At 42.3% G+C, this 22,228-nt stretch overlaps 1 protein-coding gene across 5 annotated transcripts in view; it reads right to left on the bottom strand.

Moving 5' to 3' along the window:
* emid1 (EMI domain containing 1) overlaps positions 1 to 22,228 on the bottom strand; it is a 55,760-nt gene that overhangs the window by 26,558 nt on the left and 6,974 nt on the right. For all 5 annotated transcript variants that reach the window (XM_080894180.1, XM_080894177.1, XM_080894181.1 and 2 more), the window contains one exon: positions 21,677 to 21,780. In XM_080894180.1, coding sequence (XP_080750306.1) covers positions 21,677 to 21,780 — 104 coding nt within the window. The remainder of the gene's footprint in view (positions 1 to 21,676; positions 21,781 to 22,228) is intronic.

The following is a 22,228-nucleotide window of genomic DNA, read 5'->3' as shown; positions in this document are numbered from 1 at the left end:
TTTAGTTTCAGAAGAACGGTGGTGGGATGAAACCAGATGGAGATCAGCTGCTGTTCATTTTACACGGATTACAGATGTTTATGAAACAGCTTCAGGATCCAAAATGACAAACAAACACAAACGTATTTAATTCATGAGGAAACAGGAATTAAACGGGAAAAGTAACACAAGCTAGCTTAAATCTCAGTAATCTCACCAATAAAACATTGTTCCTGTCATATTTGGCTTCCACTGCCTAAAAATGGGCTATAATTCAATAACATGTAAACATATTGTGGTATTTTAAACATTTCTATTGCACAAGTTAAAAAACGAAAACAATAAATGAGTAACTGAAGGTTTTGGTTTACATGTATTTTGTCTGATGTAATGAAACACTGAGTGATTCTGCTAAACAACAATTTGACTATTTTATTTATTTTATAAGATACAGATGGATCTGTTACTACATATGTAATTTTTTGGACTTGGTGCAGATCGTTTGGCCTCTAAGGGGGTTTTTATGGATCAGAAACTCACATTGGTCTGAAAAGGCTCATGGTAACACCTCATTGTAACTTTTCATCAATCATCATCATTTATTTATTTTCCTAAACACTCATTCAGTTGCATGGAGGCTTTAGCGTATCCCATCTGTCAGAGGGCAAGTGCAGGGAACAGCCCGCACATATAGGGCTTAACACTTAAAGACAACACAACCATTCACACTCACATTTACACCTACAGCCAATTTAACCCAAAGAGAGCCCGCGCAGACATAAAGATCCCAGCCAGCCATTGGATTCGAACCCAGGACAACTGTGGCGCTCTAATTTATTTTGAATTAACAGTGATTTATTGCTGACAAAAAATAAAATTATGAAGTAATTTCTAACTGTCAAATTTATTTATTTGTATTGTTGCTATAAGCAAGAAAACTGACTTTCGTAATACTTGATTTAAAGAGCTTGTAAATAGGCAGATGTGGTGACAGCGGAATAAATCAAACAGCTGTCTGTTTTCACTCACTAGTTATTTTTAATCTTGCTTGTTGTTTGTTTGCATTTATTTAGTCCTTTTGTTAGATTTGGGCACTGAAACTACTCGGTCAGAGTGCGTAGGAAAAGATTGTGGTTTGGGCTAAAATAGGAAGAGTTAGAAATGAGGCCAGTCTCACTATTGCTGCATCACACTATTATTAAAAGACGACATCTCTGTTTTGAGACATCAGCAGTTTGGTGTAAACAGCAGTATTTGGCAGCGTGTGTGTGCAAACAGGCTCACTCTGCTAATATCATCAGCGTGGAATTAATATTGTCTTATTATTGATGAGAAGATGGACAAGTTTGACCCAAACAACAACAAATTGCATCAATAAAAATATAATATCACATATGTAATAATTACTAAACATTTCTATTTATCTTTTTTTATGGTTTGTAAAGGATTATTTACTAGTTTCACTATGATTTCCTAGTTAATTAGAAATCGTGTAAGATTATTTGACCTAACCTGTTTATGCATAAGTGTATGCATAATTTACACATGCACAAGATAAACTCAACTGTATACAGTATATACACTCCCACGGAGTGAGTGGAGTAAATGACTGTGTGAAGACTGAGCTCCTCTCAGTCTAATCCCTGGGTGAATGGTGTGCTGTGTGCCAGGCATTCCTCTGTGTCTTTCCAAGGCTTTCTGGGGATTAGACCCCACTTACTTGCAGGGGCCGCAGGGTGGGATCAAAGCTGGCTGAGCTTTTTGGGTTCAGGGTGATAGCAGTGGAACGGTGAGCCTGCGCTCAGGTGGACTCGCAGGGAGGCACCGGGGAACACGACACCGCGGCTGAGACGTGAGACGGTGACACAGGTTGCACGCACCTGGTGGGGGGTCAAACCTATTCTAATCTGGAACTGTTGTAAACACCGCTCTGGTGATTGATGGCTGGCCCGCAGGAGGTAAGACTTTAACCCCTGCAATAATGCAGGCATGCCAGGCCGCGGCTCACCGGGGTTACACAAATGCACAAACAAGAGATCCGAACAGTCGTTTTCCCATTTCTCCTGCAGTTTGCGCAGCATAAAGAGCCTTTCATGAGAAAGATATAAATGAAACATGTATGCGACAGACTGCACAGCAATCTGGACTTCATTCTCCTGATCTCTCGCGCAGCAGCGCAGGCTTTACGGTGGCTAAACTTACATCCAGGAAAACAGAAGACAGACAAAACAAACACGACGGCTGATCTGCAACGGCCTCAGAACACCCCGCGAGATCTGTACGGCTCACGACCTTTGCCCCCTTCAAAAAAGTTTGGAGGTTTTTCTTTAATCCATTTAGGAACTACACAGAGGAAGGAGAGGAAGTCTTTATTATGACATTACAATGTGCAAAGCATTTGAACTATCAACATAGCCCACAGCAAGACAAACACACAGAGATGGTAAAGAGTTCTGGTCTTTTATCAGAGATAAAAACGGAACAAATTTAAAAGGTTAATATGACGAGGCCCTCTAGGCTGACTGAAAATAAACTGTACATCGTTGAGTATACTCAGCTACTAAAGGGAAATTAGTGGAAACTAGGGCTGCATGTGCAGTACCTCAGAGACAAAAACCACAAACAACAGAAGAAAACACACACACGGTGCGTGAAAGGATGAGACTAATTATTGCGTGTAGGAATTTCAAAAACGAACCTATGTATAGCCAAAGTTATCTGCAGCATCTCAATCCCGACGACAAACATGTACGGCATGTTTTGGAAACTCCCTGTGAAATAAACAAAATGACCTTCACAGGATTTTACAACCCCACAGATAAGAATAATCACCGCAGGCATGCGTTGGCAAACAAAAATTTGTTTATTGTGTGTGCACGCCACTTAAGCTGCAACGAGTTATTCCGATGTTGTGTTCCTTCTCTTTTTCTATCAGCACAGACAGGGGCTAAAACCCATCGTGCACCCTCTGTACTCTCCACACAGATGTTCTTTTGCATCTGCACAATCTGTCTCTCCTCTGAGCAAAACCAACCCCCACACCCACTTCTATAAAAACCCACTGATGACACCTCAGGTCTGCTCATTGTTACTCCACCATCACGTCCTGTCTCATGTCTGCTTGATGTGACAGACGGGAATAAAGTGGGCCCTCATGGGGGCAAGTTTGTTTGTGCTTTGCACCATTGGTGATAAGTGCGCGTGCTCTGTGAGCTCTACAAAGGAATGATAAGCTAAAGAGGGCCATCCAGAGCAGATAGTGGAGAGGACAAAAGGACAGATGCACGGGAGATCTCTTTTATTTTATACTTTGTTTCTAGAGAGGTCCTGAAGCTGCAGATCAAAAGAGAAATGTTCCAATTTATTCCAGGTATTGGGACGAGGATGTTTGAGAATGGTATATGTTCTTCTATCATGAAGTATAACAGCTACTCTACTATGAACTGAGTACAGCAGCAGTGGACGGTGTAAAAGTTAGTTTGGGGAAATGAAACGCACCCAAAAATGAAAATTAACAGTTTTACTTGAGAGTATTTCATCCTTCAAAGACAGATTTATTAACTGCTGAATGACCTATGGTGCAAGGTGTGGAGCAGATGTAGGGATTTAGGTTTTGTGCTCACTTTTTGGCCCCGTCACAGCAGTGGGGGCTGCTGGATGACTCAGTCCAGGAAAACTCTCAGTATTCCTACATTAATGTTATTTTTTGTCCAACTCTTTCTCTCAGTGCCTCGGTTTGCCAAGCCAGAAAAGCTGCTATGTGACAGAGTGTTTCAAAGTTAATGTGACAGCCATCCTCCATTGCTCTCGGTGGTACGGACGCAGCTGGAAGTTTGCGCCGGAGACACGAGAAAACTGCAGGGAAACATGAAAAAGGTGTAAAGATCAGAGTGGAGATGAGTAAAGGAAACAGGGGGAGGAAGATGAGCCGCTCCTATTCATAGTGTTTTCACTCCCTTCATCCTCAACCCGTCTGCCATCACACTAGAATGAGGGTCTTATCTCTGAAAAGCACTTGAATACAACATGCCCACAGAGAGGGCCGACTGTGTGAAGACACACACACACCAGGATGAAAGCAGCCGTGCCAGGGAGTGGAAGCAGATTACAGGATAACAGATCAAACTGTGGGAGAACCATCTCGGCCTTTACAGCACTTTAAGAAACAACAGGCCAAACTCGAAGCCAACAGTGCCGAGCCATCAGTCACACTGCTCCTGCCACCTAATAAATCACACCGTGTGATCACTGCTTCAGGTCAACAGGGGTCACCTGACCCCGTGGGGACTCCAGCGGGGACTGTGGTGGACTCGGCCCTTATCTCAGCAGCGCATTACAAAGGAACACAAGCTCTCCTTCATACTCCTCCCTGCTGGCATTCACAAAGTTTTTCATCAACAGCCTTCCTGCACTCCCTCACACCCACACTGTGAGAAACTGCTGATCGAAGAAGGGAAAAAAACTTCATGGCAAACTGCCTCAGAAACATTAGTGCCTCTAAAAACTAGGTCTGCAAAGCCCTGCTTCTTTAGTCCATGAACAACAAAGAAAACACCCATCAGAGTTTTCCTGTCTCTGTGCCGATATTAATACAATTATAGCTTAAACAAATCATCAATCTAGAGAAGAAGAAGTTAGAGAAGTCTTTAAAAGAAAGCCAAATTAGTAGGTATTAATATCTGAGAAGTCTGATCAGCGCATATTTGTTATTTTAACTTATAAATATGACAAAACAAATAAACAAACAAACAAACCTAGACTCAAATCTAGCACTAACTGAAACTTAAATTAATCAAATCTGTTATTGCAGCTTGCCTCATGCACATGTTTACTGACACTTTGAATGTCTACAAGACTGCGAGTCAAGTTCTGTGTTTTCAATGTAATACTTATTCTGACTTTTCTAAATCTGCACCTGCCACAAGCCATAACTACAAAAAATGCTTAAAAAAAAAACCTAAAACTAACACAGAAACAAAATATTTTCAAACAAACTGATACGAGCAAATCTACCATGAAAGCTAACTCAAACGAAACCAAATTAAAAACAGGAAGTAACAACGAAATAAAAAGAACCAATTTGAAAATACAAAACTATAAGAACTCTGGTGACAGCCAGGAAATGCTCCAGTGCTCCTGCAACCGTTTAGGAAGAAACAGGTTATTAGACAGGGTCAGGAAGAAAAAGAGGATTAGAGATGTATTTGAAAAACATAAAGATAAATGTGAATTGAAATGTGAATAAATGTGAAAAGTGAATTTAAAAAGCCAAAATACAGTACTCTGTACCTGTAGTTACTCTATAAGTAAGTAAAAGTTTATTTATGTAGCACATTTCACAGACGAATGCCACAAAGTGCTTCACAAATAAAGTAATAAAACAAAAGCAAAACACAATACAATCAGAAATGCATTGTAATAGAGCATTGCATTTAAGCCCTGGTCTAATTAAAAGTCCTTAGCTGCTTTTTAAAAGTCTCCTCAGAGTCCAAACTCTGTAGAAATAGAGGCAGTCTGTCCACAGTCTGGGTGCAACAGCATGGAAAGACGAGTTCTGCAGTGGGTGTGGAGGAACACTAAAAGGTTTTGATTCGATGACCTCAGCCTACGAGGTTATCGAATAATGCATCAGTTATGAAAAAAAATGTAAATGGGGAATGCTTGGTTATTTATAAACGTATTCAGTTCAAGCTTTCAGTTAATGGGCTAATCAGAACTTCAGAACAAATGCACATTAACTGTGGCTCAGGGGGTTGGGAAGCGTATCTGTAACCGGAAGGTCGCCGGTTCGATCCCTGGGCTCTCTGTCCTGGTCGTTGTGTCCTTGGGCAAGACACTTTACCCTACCGCCTACTGGTGTTGGCCAGAGGGGCCGATGGCGCAATATGGCAGCCTCGCTTCTGTCAGTCTGCCCCAGGGCAGCTGTGGCTACAACTGTAGCTTTCCTCCACCAGTGTGTGAATGTGAGAGTGACTGAATAGTGGCATTGTAAAGTGCTTTGGGTGCCTTGAAAAGCGTTATATAAATCCATTATTATGCTGTAAACTTACTGCATTTTACATGTATTTAATCATTAATAATTCAGATCCTACATCAGATAGTAAATCTGCAATGAGGCTCAGAGCTGTGTTGGGATTTGGGGGCACATGCACAGGCCACAATCCCAAATTACAGCCTTGTATACCAGCGCAGTCTGTTTAGGTGGTAACAGCATCACTCATCTGGACTGAATAAAATGATTCATTTCAATATTTCATGATATTGTTTGGCATTTTTTTAAATCACATCCAGTACTCATCACCAGGGTATTAATCATCATGAACGCAGCTTTGTTATTTCAGTAATTATAACATCATTGCGCCAGCGTAAACGTGATTTAGAGACAATTGGTAACATTTTGACAGTCGGGTGAAGATAAAGTTTCATTACCGAGTTCCAGACAGTCGCGAGGGAGAAGTCGCGCAGGGTCTATAAAAGACTTATGATATTAGGGGTCTTTTGTGACTTTCACAGCTAAATCAAGTACAGGTGAAGCCCTCAGCGGTCAGTGCGGTGTAATTCGTCAGAGCGGTCCCGGTCACAGCAGCTGTCTCGGCGTGCCGAGCTCCCCGCTCCAGAGATTTAACACTCCTCCTTCACAGGGAGCCGAGTGTTCTGACACATACGTACTGAGATAAAACATCTGGCTTGTCTAATAGGTCTCCCGTGTGAGTGTGTGCATGTTTCCAGTGCGCACCACTCACATACATTTTCAGTCTGTTTCTAGAATGAAAATGTGTGTAACTATGATCAGATCTCTCAAAACGCTTGATGCTCCAGTGAATAAGGATCAATGTGTCCTGCTGTCTTACATGAAGCCTGTGGGACTTCAAGATAAGGAAAGAGTGTGTCTGAAGAAAACAAGAGTGAAGACGGAGGGATTTAAATCCAGAGCGCTGCTGTCTTGAAGTAACACAGCGGTCAACCGCAACCGTCGACACCTCCTATGAGCTCTTACTCACGCTCTATTCTCTGCAAATTTATCATCTTTAATTGATTTATAAAAGTTCTTATTGAAGATTAAGCTCCGCCATCTGCTCACGATACATGAGGGCTAATTGTGCTGACTTAGTGGGCTGTTTCTGTTTTATCTACCGAGTGTTAAACTACTTAGGAAACCTATAAAAATCACAAGGGCAAAGCAGGTTTTAGAACTCATTATACGCCCATCTACATCAAACCACACAACAGACCACTATTAAAAAGTATTTCAGTTTAAGGTTTTATGTCAGCTTCAGTATTACACATGACATCACTGAGCGGTGAGATAACAAGACTTCACACAAGTGGAAAATTAAAGTCACTTTAAACTGTTTTTGCACTCAAGACCTCATCCCTGTTTCTGCAGAGTTATGAGGGTGATTCAGGGCTGATTTCATAACGGCAAAAGTTTAGTGATAAACTTTCTTTATGTGAACCGCCTGAGTCATGAAAACGAAAGCTCTGTGTCTCCAGGACCTTCGTGCAACCACTGAGATTTATGGTAAGCGCTGTACTGGTAGAATTGGTGCAACAGGTATATAGATTTCTAGGCAAACCCTTGAAGCAGAGGTGTCAAATATATGGCCTAAGCTCCAAACTGGCTGACTGGATGGGTTGGCAAAATGTGAAAATTACAAAGAAGTAAGGACTTTTCACAGCATTTAGTGCTTAAGAATGGATCACATCCCAACTGAGGAACCATCGTCATCATTTTTACTGCCAAAAACATCACCTGCGGCCTGCTTTACAAAATAAGTACAACACACCACAAAAAAAACTATAAATTAAGTGGTTTTTCATCCTAAATATATCAGTGGATTATTTGATATTTTATTCAATGTGGTTCCACTTTGTTTTTTAAAAAAAGGAAATTTTCTTTGAATTAACAGAACATGTCATCTTTTTATTCAGTTACATAAAGAACATCTTGGCCTAAAGTGAAAACACTGAGGGATATTTGTCAGTTTTAGAAACTGAATTCATGTAATGTGCACACTTTCATAAAGTACTTAAATTTCTTTACAATAACAAAAAGATTTTCTTTATAGGCTATCTGTAGTTTCAGCACCCCTGACTTAAAGGGTCTAAACTTAATAAACGAGTATGTTGCTTTCAAAGCCAAATATAAACTTTGTTTTGATCTGCCTCGATCTTTGTGGCTCTAACACAGCTACACACGACAGCTGGAAAAACGATTAACATGACCGTTTTCTAATTTGTCGCCACCGTGACTAACATTAAATACTAAAAGCTCAGAGTCAGACTGTTGTTATTGCCTATAAAAGCTGACTCTTGATAGTTTTTTCAACAATGTCACGCTTTTTCTGCTTTTGCTGCTGCAATAATTTAGAAGACATAAACATACATGTGAGTATTTTGGGCAATTCGAACAAACAATCCAGTCCTGCTACTTTCCCAGTGAGGACAGTCCCACGGGGTAAAATCACAAACATTTTCAAATATGGAAAAGGAATGGAGCGGCATTCGTGCAGTGTGTTTCTAATCTACCCTACAAGACACGTTCACCCTTTCGCCTTTTCGGACTTGCTATATCTCAAATACACAGAATACGGCTAATTAAGAATCAGCAATTAAACTCACAAGCATATCTTCTGGCAACTGTAACCCAAATCAATTTTACAGCAACTCGAGGGGTCACAGTCTAAAACCAGAAAGTATTTTTCGCTATGATCAACTTCCAGCACCAATATCACAGGATACATCGCAACTGAAACAGCAAAACTGCACTGATTTCCCATTATTCAGGTTCTCATGCTGTCAGTGTATACTGCTGTCCTGTTTCCACACTCACATTGTGAAGAACGGTGATGATGTACAATCATCTGACCTAACACTTCTCTTTTCTACAGTACAGAAAAACAGTGTGCAGTCTCTATCTAATGAAGGAATTGAATCCTATGCAATGAATCTAGTCCTCTGGGTGCTTATTTCTCATATCATTTTTGCATTCAATATTATGCAAAATCAACACTTTTTATCACCCAACTTGTATTCGAACAGCGTTAGTCAAGATGCTGATGATTTCCCTGCATGGCACCTGACACTGATCTTTCAGCCGCTTCCACAGAGGAGGGCAGCTGCTTGCTGCTGACAGAAGCTGCCTCAGCCTTGACTAAGAACCTCTTGAAAAGCTCCAGCAAACTCAGCTGCGCTTTTGGAACAAATAGCGAATTGGCAGCAGCTCAGGCTAAGGTTGCTGCACTGTCAGGTGCAGCCAGAGGAAAGGAATTCCAGCTTGGCAAAAAAAACTGCTGCTCTGATGGATGAAAGATCCACAGCAATGTTTGTAATTCATCTCCCAGCGTGCCCTCTCCCATCCCCGAGCAGCCCGGGGAGTGTGTGAGGCCTCCATTGCAAATTACACATCCCCAGTGAAAGTATTAGTCTGATGTATCTCTGGCAGGTATCCACGCTGGCCGCAGATTTCAGCCTGACAGCGTAGATGAAGAGGAAACAGGGGAACAAAGGACTGTTAGTAACAAAGAGCGCACTCAATTCTTCCTGGATATCTCAGTCAATCATCCTCCTTAAGGTTGAGGCACTAGTTGGCTTTAATCATTCTTTTGATTTACTGATACTGTGGGACAGAAAGAGATACATTGTACTCCCAAAGCATGGCCAGCGAACTACATAAAGCTCTGAAGTGACTCAGAAACCTAAGACAGAGACTTAATGAGTATGTCAAGATATTTCCTATCACAGTTCCTATCACTGCCTTTTAAGGAACAACACATGCCATTATTCCACCGAAGAGCACAAACACTTCACCCCTCAATTCTCCATCCTTTCACCCCTTCGGCGTCCTTGTGGCTACCCGCCTGCACCCATGGGGTAGTGGTGTGTGGACTGTTAGAGGGTCAGACAGAGCATACAAAGACAAGTCATCCACAAATCTAATTTTATACTTTTTTGTATTTAGTTCAACAACATTATGAAAAGATAAATTACCTCAAAAGAACATTGTGGTTATAGAGAGCATGAATGTTGCTCATCGTGGTTAATGCTCGAGTCTGTTCTTTGTCCTTTTAACAGCACCACAAACAGGCCTTTCCACTTAAGAAAAACTCTCTTTTCCCTCTTCTCCCAATGTCCCTTATAATAGCTTTCCTTCATCTGGCTTAAAAGAACAGTGCCATCCCATTTCTTTGCAAGTGTCAACAAGAGAGGAAGAAAAACACATCCTCTTTTCCGTTCTCTCTCTTGCTGCTTTTTCCTACCTGGCAGCACTCGGGGAAACGTGTCCCACTGGAGCTATGCCATCCTTTCACCAGTAAAGTCATTCTCATTTTACACACTCATCTCTTTCTTCATGATAGAGCGAGGGAATAGATTATCCCCCACCACCACTTCCACTGCCACCATCATGAGCGAGGCCAGTTCAGAGGGAGGGGGTCAGAGCTGAGCTCAGACTTTCAGGACAAACTGTAATTCTCCACTTTGTCTTGGGGTCGAGGACCCATCTGGCTGCAGATTTAGTAACACCGCTTCAATGGAGCTCTGTTTACTTGAGTAGCTCGGTTTACACAGGCAAAGTGAAGGGTTCATATAAAAAGCATTAACTGAGAATAATCCTTTTGGTCTTTTGTAAATACGATGTAATAGTGGGGGATGTCCAAAGAGGGTAACCACTCTGAAAAGGCTCAGAGCGGCCAATCTGTGTACTGGAAGTGGCTCGGTACCAGATCCTCTGAACTAGACAGCCATGGTGTCTGATATCTGATAGCACACAATTTCAGATAGGAACTGAATGAAGTATCCAGACAATGTATACAAATGAAAAACACACACAGAAACACAATGAGCATCCAAAGAGTGTTCACAGCAGCACTAAACCTTTACTGTTCTCTCTTATTTTCGTAGTTGTATAACGCGTAAAATGAGAAGCATATGCCATTTGCTAGACATTTTTATCCAAACTACATTATGACCTCAGGCATATTTCAGTATTTGTGGCCCCTGTGAGGCGTGAACCTGAAAGCCAGATTTATAGAGGGGTTACACAGTAAAGCGACAACCTATGAACACAGAATATAAAGAAACATGTAACATATATACTGCACAAAATGAGCGGCAGCTAATAATTGTTTCCATGACTGATTCATCTGGGACTTAATTAATTACGTACGCTATAAAACCTTAAAATATAGTGAAAATATTTGATCGTGTGCTTGTTACAATTTTCCTCCTTCTTTTCCGAGCAATAAAAGCAAAAATGTTGGATTTATTGCCACCAGGAAAGATGAAACCTTTTTCTACTTTCAGGAACAAGCAGGCCGTTTTAATGCAGCCTACACCTTTGGCTGCACCCTGACCTCAAGAACTGAATCTAATTCTGCTTTCACACTTTCTGTTCTTGAAAACAGTTTGTCCATCCAAGTAGGGAAGTAAAGCATGTGTTTTAAAAGGCATGCAGCTTGTTGTAGGTCAGAAGTTCGTGTAAAAAGCTTGTTTGTGTGTTGTGTGTTCCTCCCAACAGGTCTACAGATCTTTTAAAGCTCTAAAGATGATGAGGAAAAGATATTTCCCCACTCAAACAGTGCCCTGACCCCAGTGGTGAGGACAGTACATGCTGCGGCCTGTGTGATATCCCAGAAAACAGGGTCGTGTTCTCTGAGATATAGCAGTACCGTACCACTGGGTATTGTACACGGAAACAATAAACAGCACCATGACTATGATCTCACAGATCTATACTTATGTAACTTTGTTTATGCAAACACACATTGCAAAAACTGAACTTTGTCTAGTGAGTCAGGCATATCCGACCATAGACTGTACACAAAGATGGATGTCATTGATATTTTGGCTGTTGCCACTGGAATTTCTTGCAAGGGACAGACCTGACTGAAACGCAGTTTACAGCTGTGAACATTCAAGGAGTGGAGACTGAGATTGAGATTGTATTAGTCTGCAGATACCTGGGTGTCCATCTCAATAACCAGCTAGACCGGCCACAAATACAGATGTGGGATCAATAAAGTCTTTTCTCATCTGGATCCGACTTCTCTGAAATGAAAAAAAATGAGCGCTCAAACAATAGCGCCTTTCCTGGAGCATACCCTGCTGTATCATCCTTTTTTACTCCAATGAGGACCATAAGTTACAAAATATCATCATGTTGTATTTAACAAAACCTAAAAATAACACCTGTTCTTCTAGACATCTGTACCACCTCATCACTGACATCCTTTTCATGCAGTGGTAGGAAGCTACTGAAAGCTACAAAAAAAACAAGATCATCCATAGCAATGATAACATAAACCGAAGTGACAAAAGGCTCAGCGGTCTTCTTTTCTGAAACACACACCTACGTAGCAAAGCCTCTGCTTGCTTTGCTATAATTAAAGTACAATGTACCACACATGTAGTGAAGCTTAAAGTGAATGTTAAATCATATATCCATTTTTAAATCCACATTAACACAGACTACTGTTACAGTTAAATCGTGGTTACGGTTATTTCCCAGTAATTTGATGACTGTCGGGTCTGGCTGCTAGCCAAGCTGTCTCCACAAAACTGACTGGGCGGGGTCTCCCGGGGCCACAGCCGATCACCATCAGGTGACATGGAGCCCTTTAGGAAGAAAACATGGAGGGCAGCCAAGAGAAATAAAAGGGCCATGACATCATCGTATTTCCTTTGTCCTACAGTCAGCGAATGTAGGCGAATGAGCTTAATCTAGCACAGCAGCAGTGATTTACAGCCCCATCATCCCATCCGTCATAAGGCACACATGCAACTGATATACAGAATGTATGTCTGCGGAAACAGATTGAGACAGTCAGCGTGTGTCTGTCCCAAATATATTCAGTGACCCAGTAAGTGCAGCTGTTTTTTATGGGTTTTTTGTTTGTTTTCATGTTTGTTTGACCAGCACTTGACCACATTAATTTTTAGTGGACGTCACGCGCCTGTCTGCACATACGAGCCTCGAAATGTGTCTGAGCTGGAGAGAGCAGGTGGTTTTGATGCCTGTCTGCATGTGTGCAAGGCGTGAGTGTGTGTATGCTGCCAGGCCCTGGCTGCGAGCTCAGCGTGAGCGAGTCAGAGAGCCATAAACACCTGAGGAAGCAGGAACACACAGGCATCCTCTCTCAACTGTATTTATGGTCCCAATTGAGACGGGGGAGAGGGGGAGGGTCATTATGTGCAGCGCCGCTCTGCTCGTGGCAGGGGTCCAACGAAAACACCGGGGCTGTTAAAGCCCCCCTGGATGAGTCCCAGGGGGCAGTGGTGCGGACGGTATGCAGGCCTGGGTTTAAAGGTTCGGGGATACGTCCTGTTGTTAATGAGATCACCCTGCTGGGCCTCTCTGGCTCTGAGCCCCCAGCATCAGTGCCACAACTTCTTACGCTAGCCACAAAAATAGGACTAAATATACTTCCTAAACAAAGTGCACCCAGGAGGTCAATAAGGTAGGTGTGGTCAATTGAACAAGGAGAAGGTCAGCGTAGATTTTCATTCTTTTTACTGAACAAAATATGCAGCTGACTGTAGAGGAGGTGTGGCCTCTTTACAAAACAATACAAAGTGACATGCTCTAAAGTTTAGACAGACCTGTGAATGCATGACTTATGGAAACTTTGCTGCAAGGGACAACTATAGGTTTAGTACACTGTATGTAAAGTAAGTTTATCTTAAAAAGCACACATCTTTAAACAAAGGCGATTCAGGGTGCTTCACAATATAACAACATTAAAGCCACAGTTTTGCCTTTAAACTCATCCACCTATCCATTTTCCTCATCACTTATCCAGCTTAGGGTTGCAGGGGGGAGTGAAGCGTATCCCAGCTTTCGTAGGGCGAGAGGCTGGGCACAGACTGGATGGATGGCCAGCTCATCACTGCTACATTAAATATGAGCCTGTAGCCTTTAGAGCTGCATATTTGTTCGTGGTTACTCATCCAGGTTTGGATATGTGTGCCTTCTTCAGAATATAATGGATGGCACGTGACCTGCGCTGTAAAGACAGCTTGCCAGCCATCTATAGTTTCACCTTTACATGTCTGATATTTGATATCTAGAGGCAAGTTCTGTAATCCTCTACCTTTTCCTCTCATAACCAGTGAAGTGAGGTAATTTCTTTTTGGTCAAGATGCCTGGCTCCTCGAGGAGAATGCCTGCTCCTCTGTCAGGTCTGACCTCTGAAAGCCAACCAGGCATGTCTCTAATTAGAACAACTGCTGGTGCAGTTCATCCAAACCTCGTCTCTCTCCTCGTCTTCAGTCCAGGACTAATCACAGCCATCAGCACCGCTCTTCTTATCCTCACTGAGCACCGTATCAACCACCATGAGCAAATGGAAATATACGCAGCGACCAGCTCAGAGCAGCGCTCAAAAGTCAGACGGGGGCAATGGCTTTTAAATCCTACGTGTTATTCAAGTGTGCAGCGTTTAGTGGCTACGAAACTGAGCCCGTACCAGAAGGGTTGGAGGGCAAGAGGCCATAAATGATGTCACCGCGGAGGATCTAAGTGATGTGGTGATCTGTTTGTGGTTTAGCAGTCGTGGGAGTGGGAGAATGTTTGGAGGTCTGCACCACAACACTCGAGGTTTTCTTATGTGGCGGTGTTGTAAATGTTTATGAATTTATAACGGTGACAAATGAGGAGCTAGATTATAAGGACTACTGGGAGTGTACGGAAACCGCAGACTGATGCAGCATAAAATACGAATACATCACTTAAAAGCGACTTTTTTATGCCGTGCTTTTATGTTCCTGTGGTCTGGATATCGCTATGCAGGGAGATGAGAGAAGAGCGAGGGGGAGACAAACTGGGTTTTACAGGTTTTACTGAGCGCAGCAAGAAAATGAAAGCGCCAAGTTGTGTGACTAATTTATTGTTGACATTTTCTTGCTCCTGCTTCTTAAACATGAAGGGTTTTTGTTTTCCTTATATAAAAATTAATCAAATATCTGTGGGATAGGTGTTCGGTCACAGAGCAAACGTAATTAAAAACATCATCTTAAGCCTCTTTGATTGATTTCTGACTGTTTCGTTAATGAATTGGTTAATGTAATAATGTTCCTTTAAGATAATAATTACCCATATTATCCATATTTGAGCACCCATACTCAAAATCACCTTATCCCCTTTCACTCTGGAGGCCCTGTTACTGTGATCTGTTATTAAAACTTGACCTGTTTCCATTTTTTAAGCTCACCACATAAAAGGAGCGAATTTCTGGTGCATCACATTTGTTAAGAGTTTCACATTTTTATAATAGGTCTGGTAAAGATTAATGTTTACTGAGTCATACAAAGACAAAGAGACTCTCAGCATGTAAAAACTCTCCCGAGACACCAACATTGTTTATTCTTGGCCTCACATTTCTGACTGTGGGTGTTTCTTCACTTCAGGGAGACGTTTTAAAAATATATTGCTTAGGGGCTTACAGAGTTAAAAAGATGGACTTTTTTTTATCATAACTTGCAGGCATATTATAAAAAATGGCTTGGAACGCAGATGCCTTGCAAAATCTGCCAGGAAATTAATGAATATAACCCCTAACAGAGAACCTAAAAGCAATATCTGGCAAATACGAAGCTGAATAAAAAGGGACGTCAAATATTCAGGATTTTATGCATTAGTTTACAGATGATTTAAAGCAAGTCCATAACAGTCAGTGAGGGTATCAGCTTTGAGCGTGCTGCAGGCAGCAGTTGGGGCCCTGAACTCATCACAGCTGTATGGAACCAGCAGTATCCCGAGCGTACCTGCTCCATCAATGCTGCCATTGTCTAAGCGCCGACATCAAACATTTCATTACCTCCTCAGAGCCTACCTAAGCACAGTAGCACAGTGTTATACAGTACCTACATAATTCCACTCTATACCTGCAAGCTGAGAGATGGAGATATGTTGAAGGACAGGGTGGGGGTGTGTGGGGGGGGGTGGCAGACGGGGTTAATGCAGCTTTAATCACATCAGTCGCCAAGAGGATCAGAGATGGAGGCAGAGCCTACACCTCTGCTAGTGAAGAGGATTTAAAAAGGGCAGGATTTTAAAGTTTGGGGAGTTTTTTTCTACACGAGAAAAGCTCTGCTTCCAGTTCACTTGGTCTTATCTCAGCCAGGCAAGGAAGAGAGCGTCGTTCTTCTCTCCGCTGCTGACTGTGCGACGCGTCAGGCTGTAAAGTGCCTGCATGTTTGTGGGCCACTCAGTCAGCACAGCAGTCCACTCACACTACCAGGTGAAGGGAAATGCCTCCGCTTTATTGGCGACAGAGGAACATCACAGCTGCTGAGACTTGTGTGTGTGTCTAGTTTGATGCCTTAAAAGTTTTTTTTTCTTTGCACTGCTGACTCGGCCCACTTTATTTCTTTCAGACTGCAGGAAAAACTGTTTTCAATGTACTCCTGAGGGAAGTCTTGGGAAACAATAAATAAATCAGTAAGCAGAAGAGGCATTTCCAGTTCAGGAGCCAGAAACATAAAACTTAACTCAGATTCAAGGCTAAGTAAGTATGAAAGATTCAGTGAAAAAGCTGTGCATCTGCATTTCTTGAAGTTCACTGCCATCTTTCTTTTTTTTAGACTTACCAACAGACACGGGTTGTTAATGCAGCATAAAGTATTAAAATCAAACATGGTTCTTCATGCAGACGGGCTTTCACACAGATAAAACACTTAGATGATTAATATAATGCACAATAAATCCACCTAAAATAATATCCTGCCATTGTGTGCTTGTCTTTTTCGCCTTGTATCGAAACTTTTTTGTACGCAGAGGAAAAAAAAACAACAAGAGCATAGGAATTTATAATTATAATTCTCATGACTATTATTGTTACAGCCTGAAAGCATTTTGTTGTACTGTGTGTGTCTGTGTGTGTGATCTGAGGGTGGTTTTCATGGGACATTTAAAAAATAATGCTGTAATAATATTATCAAAATTATCAGTGCATATTGCAGTTTAACTACCGAACCCCGCAACTGATTTAACTATAATTTTCTGGATTTTTTTCCCCACAAACCTTGAGCAAATACCAGCACACCGTTACATAAGGAGAAGACAGCATGGAAGGAAAGACAGGCCGGACGTGAGGAAAGAAAAAAGACCTTCCTACTCTGTTTGGTTTTGTTATTTAAGTTGGCTGATTGGTCATTTTTGCAGGTATATATGTGTTTGCTTAAAAGGTATACATGCTCATTAATCAACAGAAAAATAACTGTAAATGAGCCATACTTGTGGGCTAATTTACATCTGGCCAGTTCTTAAAACAGCAACCAAAGAGTTGTTACTATTAATCACATACAGATAATACAAAGCAAGCTAATGATTGTGTTTTTCTTTCTACTTAATCACTTTTATGATAATTCCTCAGAGCCGAGCAGTGTCGGCTGAAAGGGGCTGGATGCCGAATCTCATCTGGAAGCCTCAGCCCAGTTTGCTTAATGTCAGCTGCTTCCAATTTATGCTCAGCACTTGTGTGCTGGTCATTTACATAACAGCGAATATCAGCTGCTGTGGCCTTTTCTGCACGTTGACTGCAGCCTGCCTCGCTACATTCAAGTGATTCATGCGTCTTCGTAGATCTCATCTGCTGAGTGCATAAACGCTGATGCGGGGGTGACTGACATCAAGTCTGGGATTTTTCTTTTTTTTGTGAATGAACTGGAGCAAGTAAAGGATAACATGTGTAACACCTGCTAAGGCAAACGCAGGGGATCTCTGCTTGATATGACTTTGATAGCGCTCCACTGTGTGGTCTAGCAGGAGTGGGAGTGTGTGGGGTGATAGTGCTGGTGGTGGGGGGCCTTTTGGTCACCTGCTCTTGCTCAGCCTCCTCCCCTCTGACCTCAGGCTGAAGTCCCTACACTCACAGCTCCAAAAAGCCTGCTGCCATTAAAGCTGCTAATCACAGCAAACAGCTGCATAGAAATCCTCAACGCCTCGCTCTCCCACCCACACGTTGACTCTGGCAGGCAGATAGACGCATACACCGGCGTCCACGCACTCCCACTCTTCCTCTGCTAATGGCAAGCTGCAGCCGACTGATGTTTAAAGCACGGGGTTTAGCGTGCGGGCTTGTGATAAGCCACCCTGAGCTGTGAAAACACAGATTACATTTCTATGGCTTATTACAAGACAGCGGGCTTCTGCCTCCCAGCCACCTCATAATTGCAACCCAAAAACCACAGCCTCCGCTTGGCTGCGAGATACTGTTTGATGGGGACCCCCGTGGCAGAGCTTTGACAGCCGTGCTAATTCAAGTCTACATTCCCCCATATGCTGTGCTCCTCAGCGGCCTCCCCCCTGCGATAAGCCACAGCTATTTTTCTTTTAAGGCCTTTCCTCAATAAATCAAATCAGGGTCAGTATATCAACGCCTGTCTCTTAGTGTCATTTCCACACTTTTCAGGCTCCATCAAAATTAGCAGATCGAGGCCAAAAGCTCAAAATGTCAATGAATTTTACATCCGTGGCTCCTGAGCGCACAGTCACCCCTCGTGGTATCAGTGCAACACTAGCATTTCAGATAATTATTACATTAGAGCCAGAGCTAATGTAATAATATTACTTTTGAGGGGTAAATTTGATATTCTAATACCACATATTTGCCTCTAAATTGGGTATAATTTTGATATTTGTGCTTGATGTAGCATATGTTGGGATATCCCAACTAAAAACAAGCATTTACTTACTTGGAATGCCAAAGCCAACCAGGCATACATTAAATCCCCGTTTCTGGCAGCCTATGAAAGTGCCTACATCTGTAAATACTTAGTCTTCTTTTTCTTTTTTCTTTCTCAGACTCAATCAGAGATAAAGACCATTGTGTTCCAGACCAAGAAGTAAGACAATATCTCCCAAACCTCACAGAAAACAATTAGGACCCAGTAATTACACCATTGGACCGGTATTCAAGCCAAGTCCTGAGGTTGGGGTGTGGAAGGAAGAAAAAGACAGCAAATGTGAAAGGTGCCTGTCTAATGCAGTGTTATCTTACCCTGCCTGGACTCTGATGGGGTACGTTTGTGTGTCCGTATGGGTGTGATGTAATGCTTTGCTTTTGGAGCCTCCTAATGCGACATGCCATAAATCCTCATAAGCCTGCTTATGACTCGATGACAGCATGCATGATCTCTTCCCTTAATGAACTCTCATTTATTTGCGCCTGTAGATTTGAACACGCAAAGCCCAAAACTTAATTCGTTATCTTCACTACGGACCAAGCCGTTGATTTATACATGTTGACCTATCAGCTGGCAGGCCAAGGGGTGAGAACAGAGGAACACAAGAGAAAACAACTCTCTCATCCCTATTTAAAGCACAATCATATCGGTCACATTCCTATCAGTGTTTTTTGTACTTTCCTGCATCTCAACCTAAACGTAGCCCCAGCCCCAGAGTCTTTTTGCTTTGGACATTGTTGAGATCTGCAGAAATGCAGACCGTCCTTGGGAGTCAGACATGGCTAGAGGCTTTTTGGGGTGGCCTGGTGGGAAAAGCAGGTTAAAAGCAGGGCAGTAAATGAGCGGATCACACACATTTTCCACAGTCTGTGAAAAGCAGACAAGCAGAGGAGTAAGAGTGATGTATAGCAAATAATAAAATTCCAAAAGTGATCCTTAAAGGTATATACATCCTGGTTGCTCTTTATGCGACTCAAATAAGATCAAAAGTAATATGTTTGTTTAGAGTTGTTTTTTTAAAGCCTGAGTCTTTCAACTCAGTCCAACTAAAAGTTAAAAAGTGCTCACAGCCATCTGGAAACAGCCGCACGCAGGTATTAACAGCCTGGATTTGAAACGTGCACCTACTGAATTATTAGTGCAGCTTTAACTTCACTTGGCAACACTGTGGCAACAGCTTTAAGCACAATCCGGTCACCAGCTTTGCCCGTGTGGCAGGCTTGCATTTCTCCTTAGAGCGGGCGGACGAGGCAGACGGCAGCGGGGTATCAGGTTCTGTGCTGGCAAGGGGTTCTGCTCACGCGGCAAGAGCAGAACAAAGCACTGGTGGCCCTGGATAGGATCCATGGTGCCGGAGAGTAAAGGCCCTGTGAATGGGACCTGTCACTTCCACTCAGCGCCGCCTGTGATCTGAGCCACCCGGAACGAGGCTCAGATAAGTGGCTAATCCCGACATCCCCGTCGGCTCGACAGCCCCCTACTGCCATGACAACCGGAGGGGAATCTCCTCCAGCAACAACTTAATTGGATAATTTCCTCCCCGTTTCACTGTGTGTTCCTCTGCCTTTGTTGGGTAAAGTCTGCGTTGTCTGACTGTGAATGTGTTTTTTGACTTTGACAGTAGGGAGGGTGTGAAACAAGTGTGATATCCAAGGTGGGATGGTGTGTGCAAGTGCAAGCAAGCAGTCGAAGCCACACTACAGCAGACTAGAGGCCACTTGGAGGTCTGAAAGCACCTGGGAGCAGTCATTAGTTACTACAGTTACTACAACAAATGCATTACCTATTAACTCCCTGTAGAAAATAATTTTCTGCCTACTTCTTAAATTACTTCAACATTATATTACACAGTTATTGTCATGTAATTAATAAAGTAACATTACAGCCCGCTTATACCCCATATCTGCACAAATTCCTCTCCTAATGAGAAAAACATAAACTAGAGCCGGCCGTTTACCATCGCGATGTTCCTTTACTAATCTATGCTCCTCAAAAGAAGACTGCCACTGCTTTGTTTCCCATCTGAACTGAGGTCAAGTGTGTTGTTTTCTGACTTCTGAATGGAGGAACTGTAATGCATTACAACACTGTTGCATACTGTGATCACCAAATTACTTCAAGTGGGAATACTAGCCATTTACTGAGTAAATAAATTGAACAGATTATTTTAAACCCACTTTATTGGACAAGATCAAGTGTTTACCATAATCAGTCTGAAAAAAAAATCATTTTTTCTGTTCACTGAGTTTCAGGTAGAAATTTTCCTTTTTTGTCTCAAAGTATAAGAGAGAAAAACAGCCTCTATTTTCGGCACTACAAAAGGCCATCGCATTAACCCTTTGTGCTGCACGGTCCACTAATTTATGTTACACCCATTCAAGTCCTGGCTCCCAGCATAAAAAGACCACTCCACCCTTCTCCCCAGACTGCAGAAACCTGAGGACGGGTGCCAGGGGAAGTCATTATGAACTAGGAGTGTGTGTGTGTGTGTGTGTGTGTGTGTGTGTGTGTGTGTGTGTGTGTGTGTGTGTGTGTGTGTGTGTGTGTGTGTGTGGGCAGCTACCGTGGTCTAAGAATGTAAACGGCACTTGCATAGCTCTTTTGAGGATAAAAAACTCAGTTCAATCTGCAAAATAAAATTCAAAGTCGCAGTAAAGAAGGAAGCCTTACTGGTGCTGCGACTCTTGGAATGAAGACATAAAAAGTGATTAATAAAGTGGTGGGATGCTGGGGGATCTTATTTCTTAATTTCATTCAAAGAACAGAAGTAGCCTTATGTAAGCCTAATGGAAATCACTCATACAAGCATATTGGAAATGCAGGCTTTAAGACGGCGATGCAAACCAGAGGGACGTGAATGGTGACGAGTCAAAGACTCATAAAGAGGGGGGGGGGCTACTGACACGAGTCAAACTTGCGATCATTTTTCAGTGCAAGATGGCGATTCTGTTCGATTCATTTCCGTCAGCTGTTGTATAACTGAAGTGTGTCTGCGTCCTCTGTCTTCACTCACCTTCTTCACAAGCAGCACCGCTGAATCCCGGGCAGCATTTCCACTCCAGGGAAGTCACAGTGCGGTACACCACTTTATAGGAAGGTCTGACCACGGTCTTGTAGCTGAACAATAAACACAAAATCAAAAGCCGTTACGCACATGGGCACACACACACACACGCGTGCGCGCACACACACATAACATTTTTAAAGGAAAATGAAAGGAAATCTCCTCTCTCTGGTAAGGTTAGATATTATCGTGAGATTTTCAGTCTTTGTATTCGCACAGTCTCAATTAAATGATAAAAAGAAATTTCTAGGCAATGTGTCCCATCAGTAAGTGTCAGATTATATAAAAGCTTTTAGGTTTATCTCAATTAAAAGACAGCATATGGAGCAGCAGCGTGGCATCCTGAACTATGCTAATTATAGGAGAGCTATATGAATACCACTGCTATATATATATATATATATATATATATATATATATATATATATATATATATATGCTATGTATGCTAATATGATTGAACTTAATATGATTTTTAATAGAGCATTAGCTCCAGTAACA

The sequence above is a fragment of the Rhamphochromis sp. 'chilingali' genome (assembly GCF_963969265.1).
Source record: "Rhamphochromis sp. 'chilingali' genome assembly, chromosome: 10".
Classification (NCBI taxonomy): domain Eukaryota; kingdom Metazoa; phylum Chordata; class Actinopteri; order Cichliformes; family Cichlidae; genus Rhamphochromis; species Rhamphochromis sp. 'chilingali'.
Note: the sequence above shows the minus strand (reverse complement) of the source record. Positions and strands in the feature narration are given on the sequence as shown.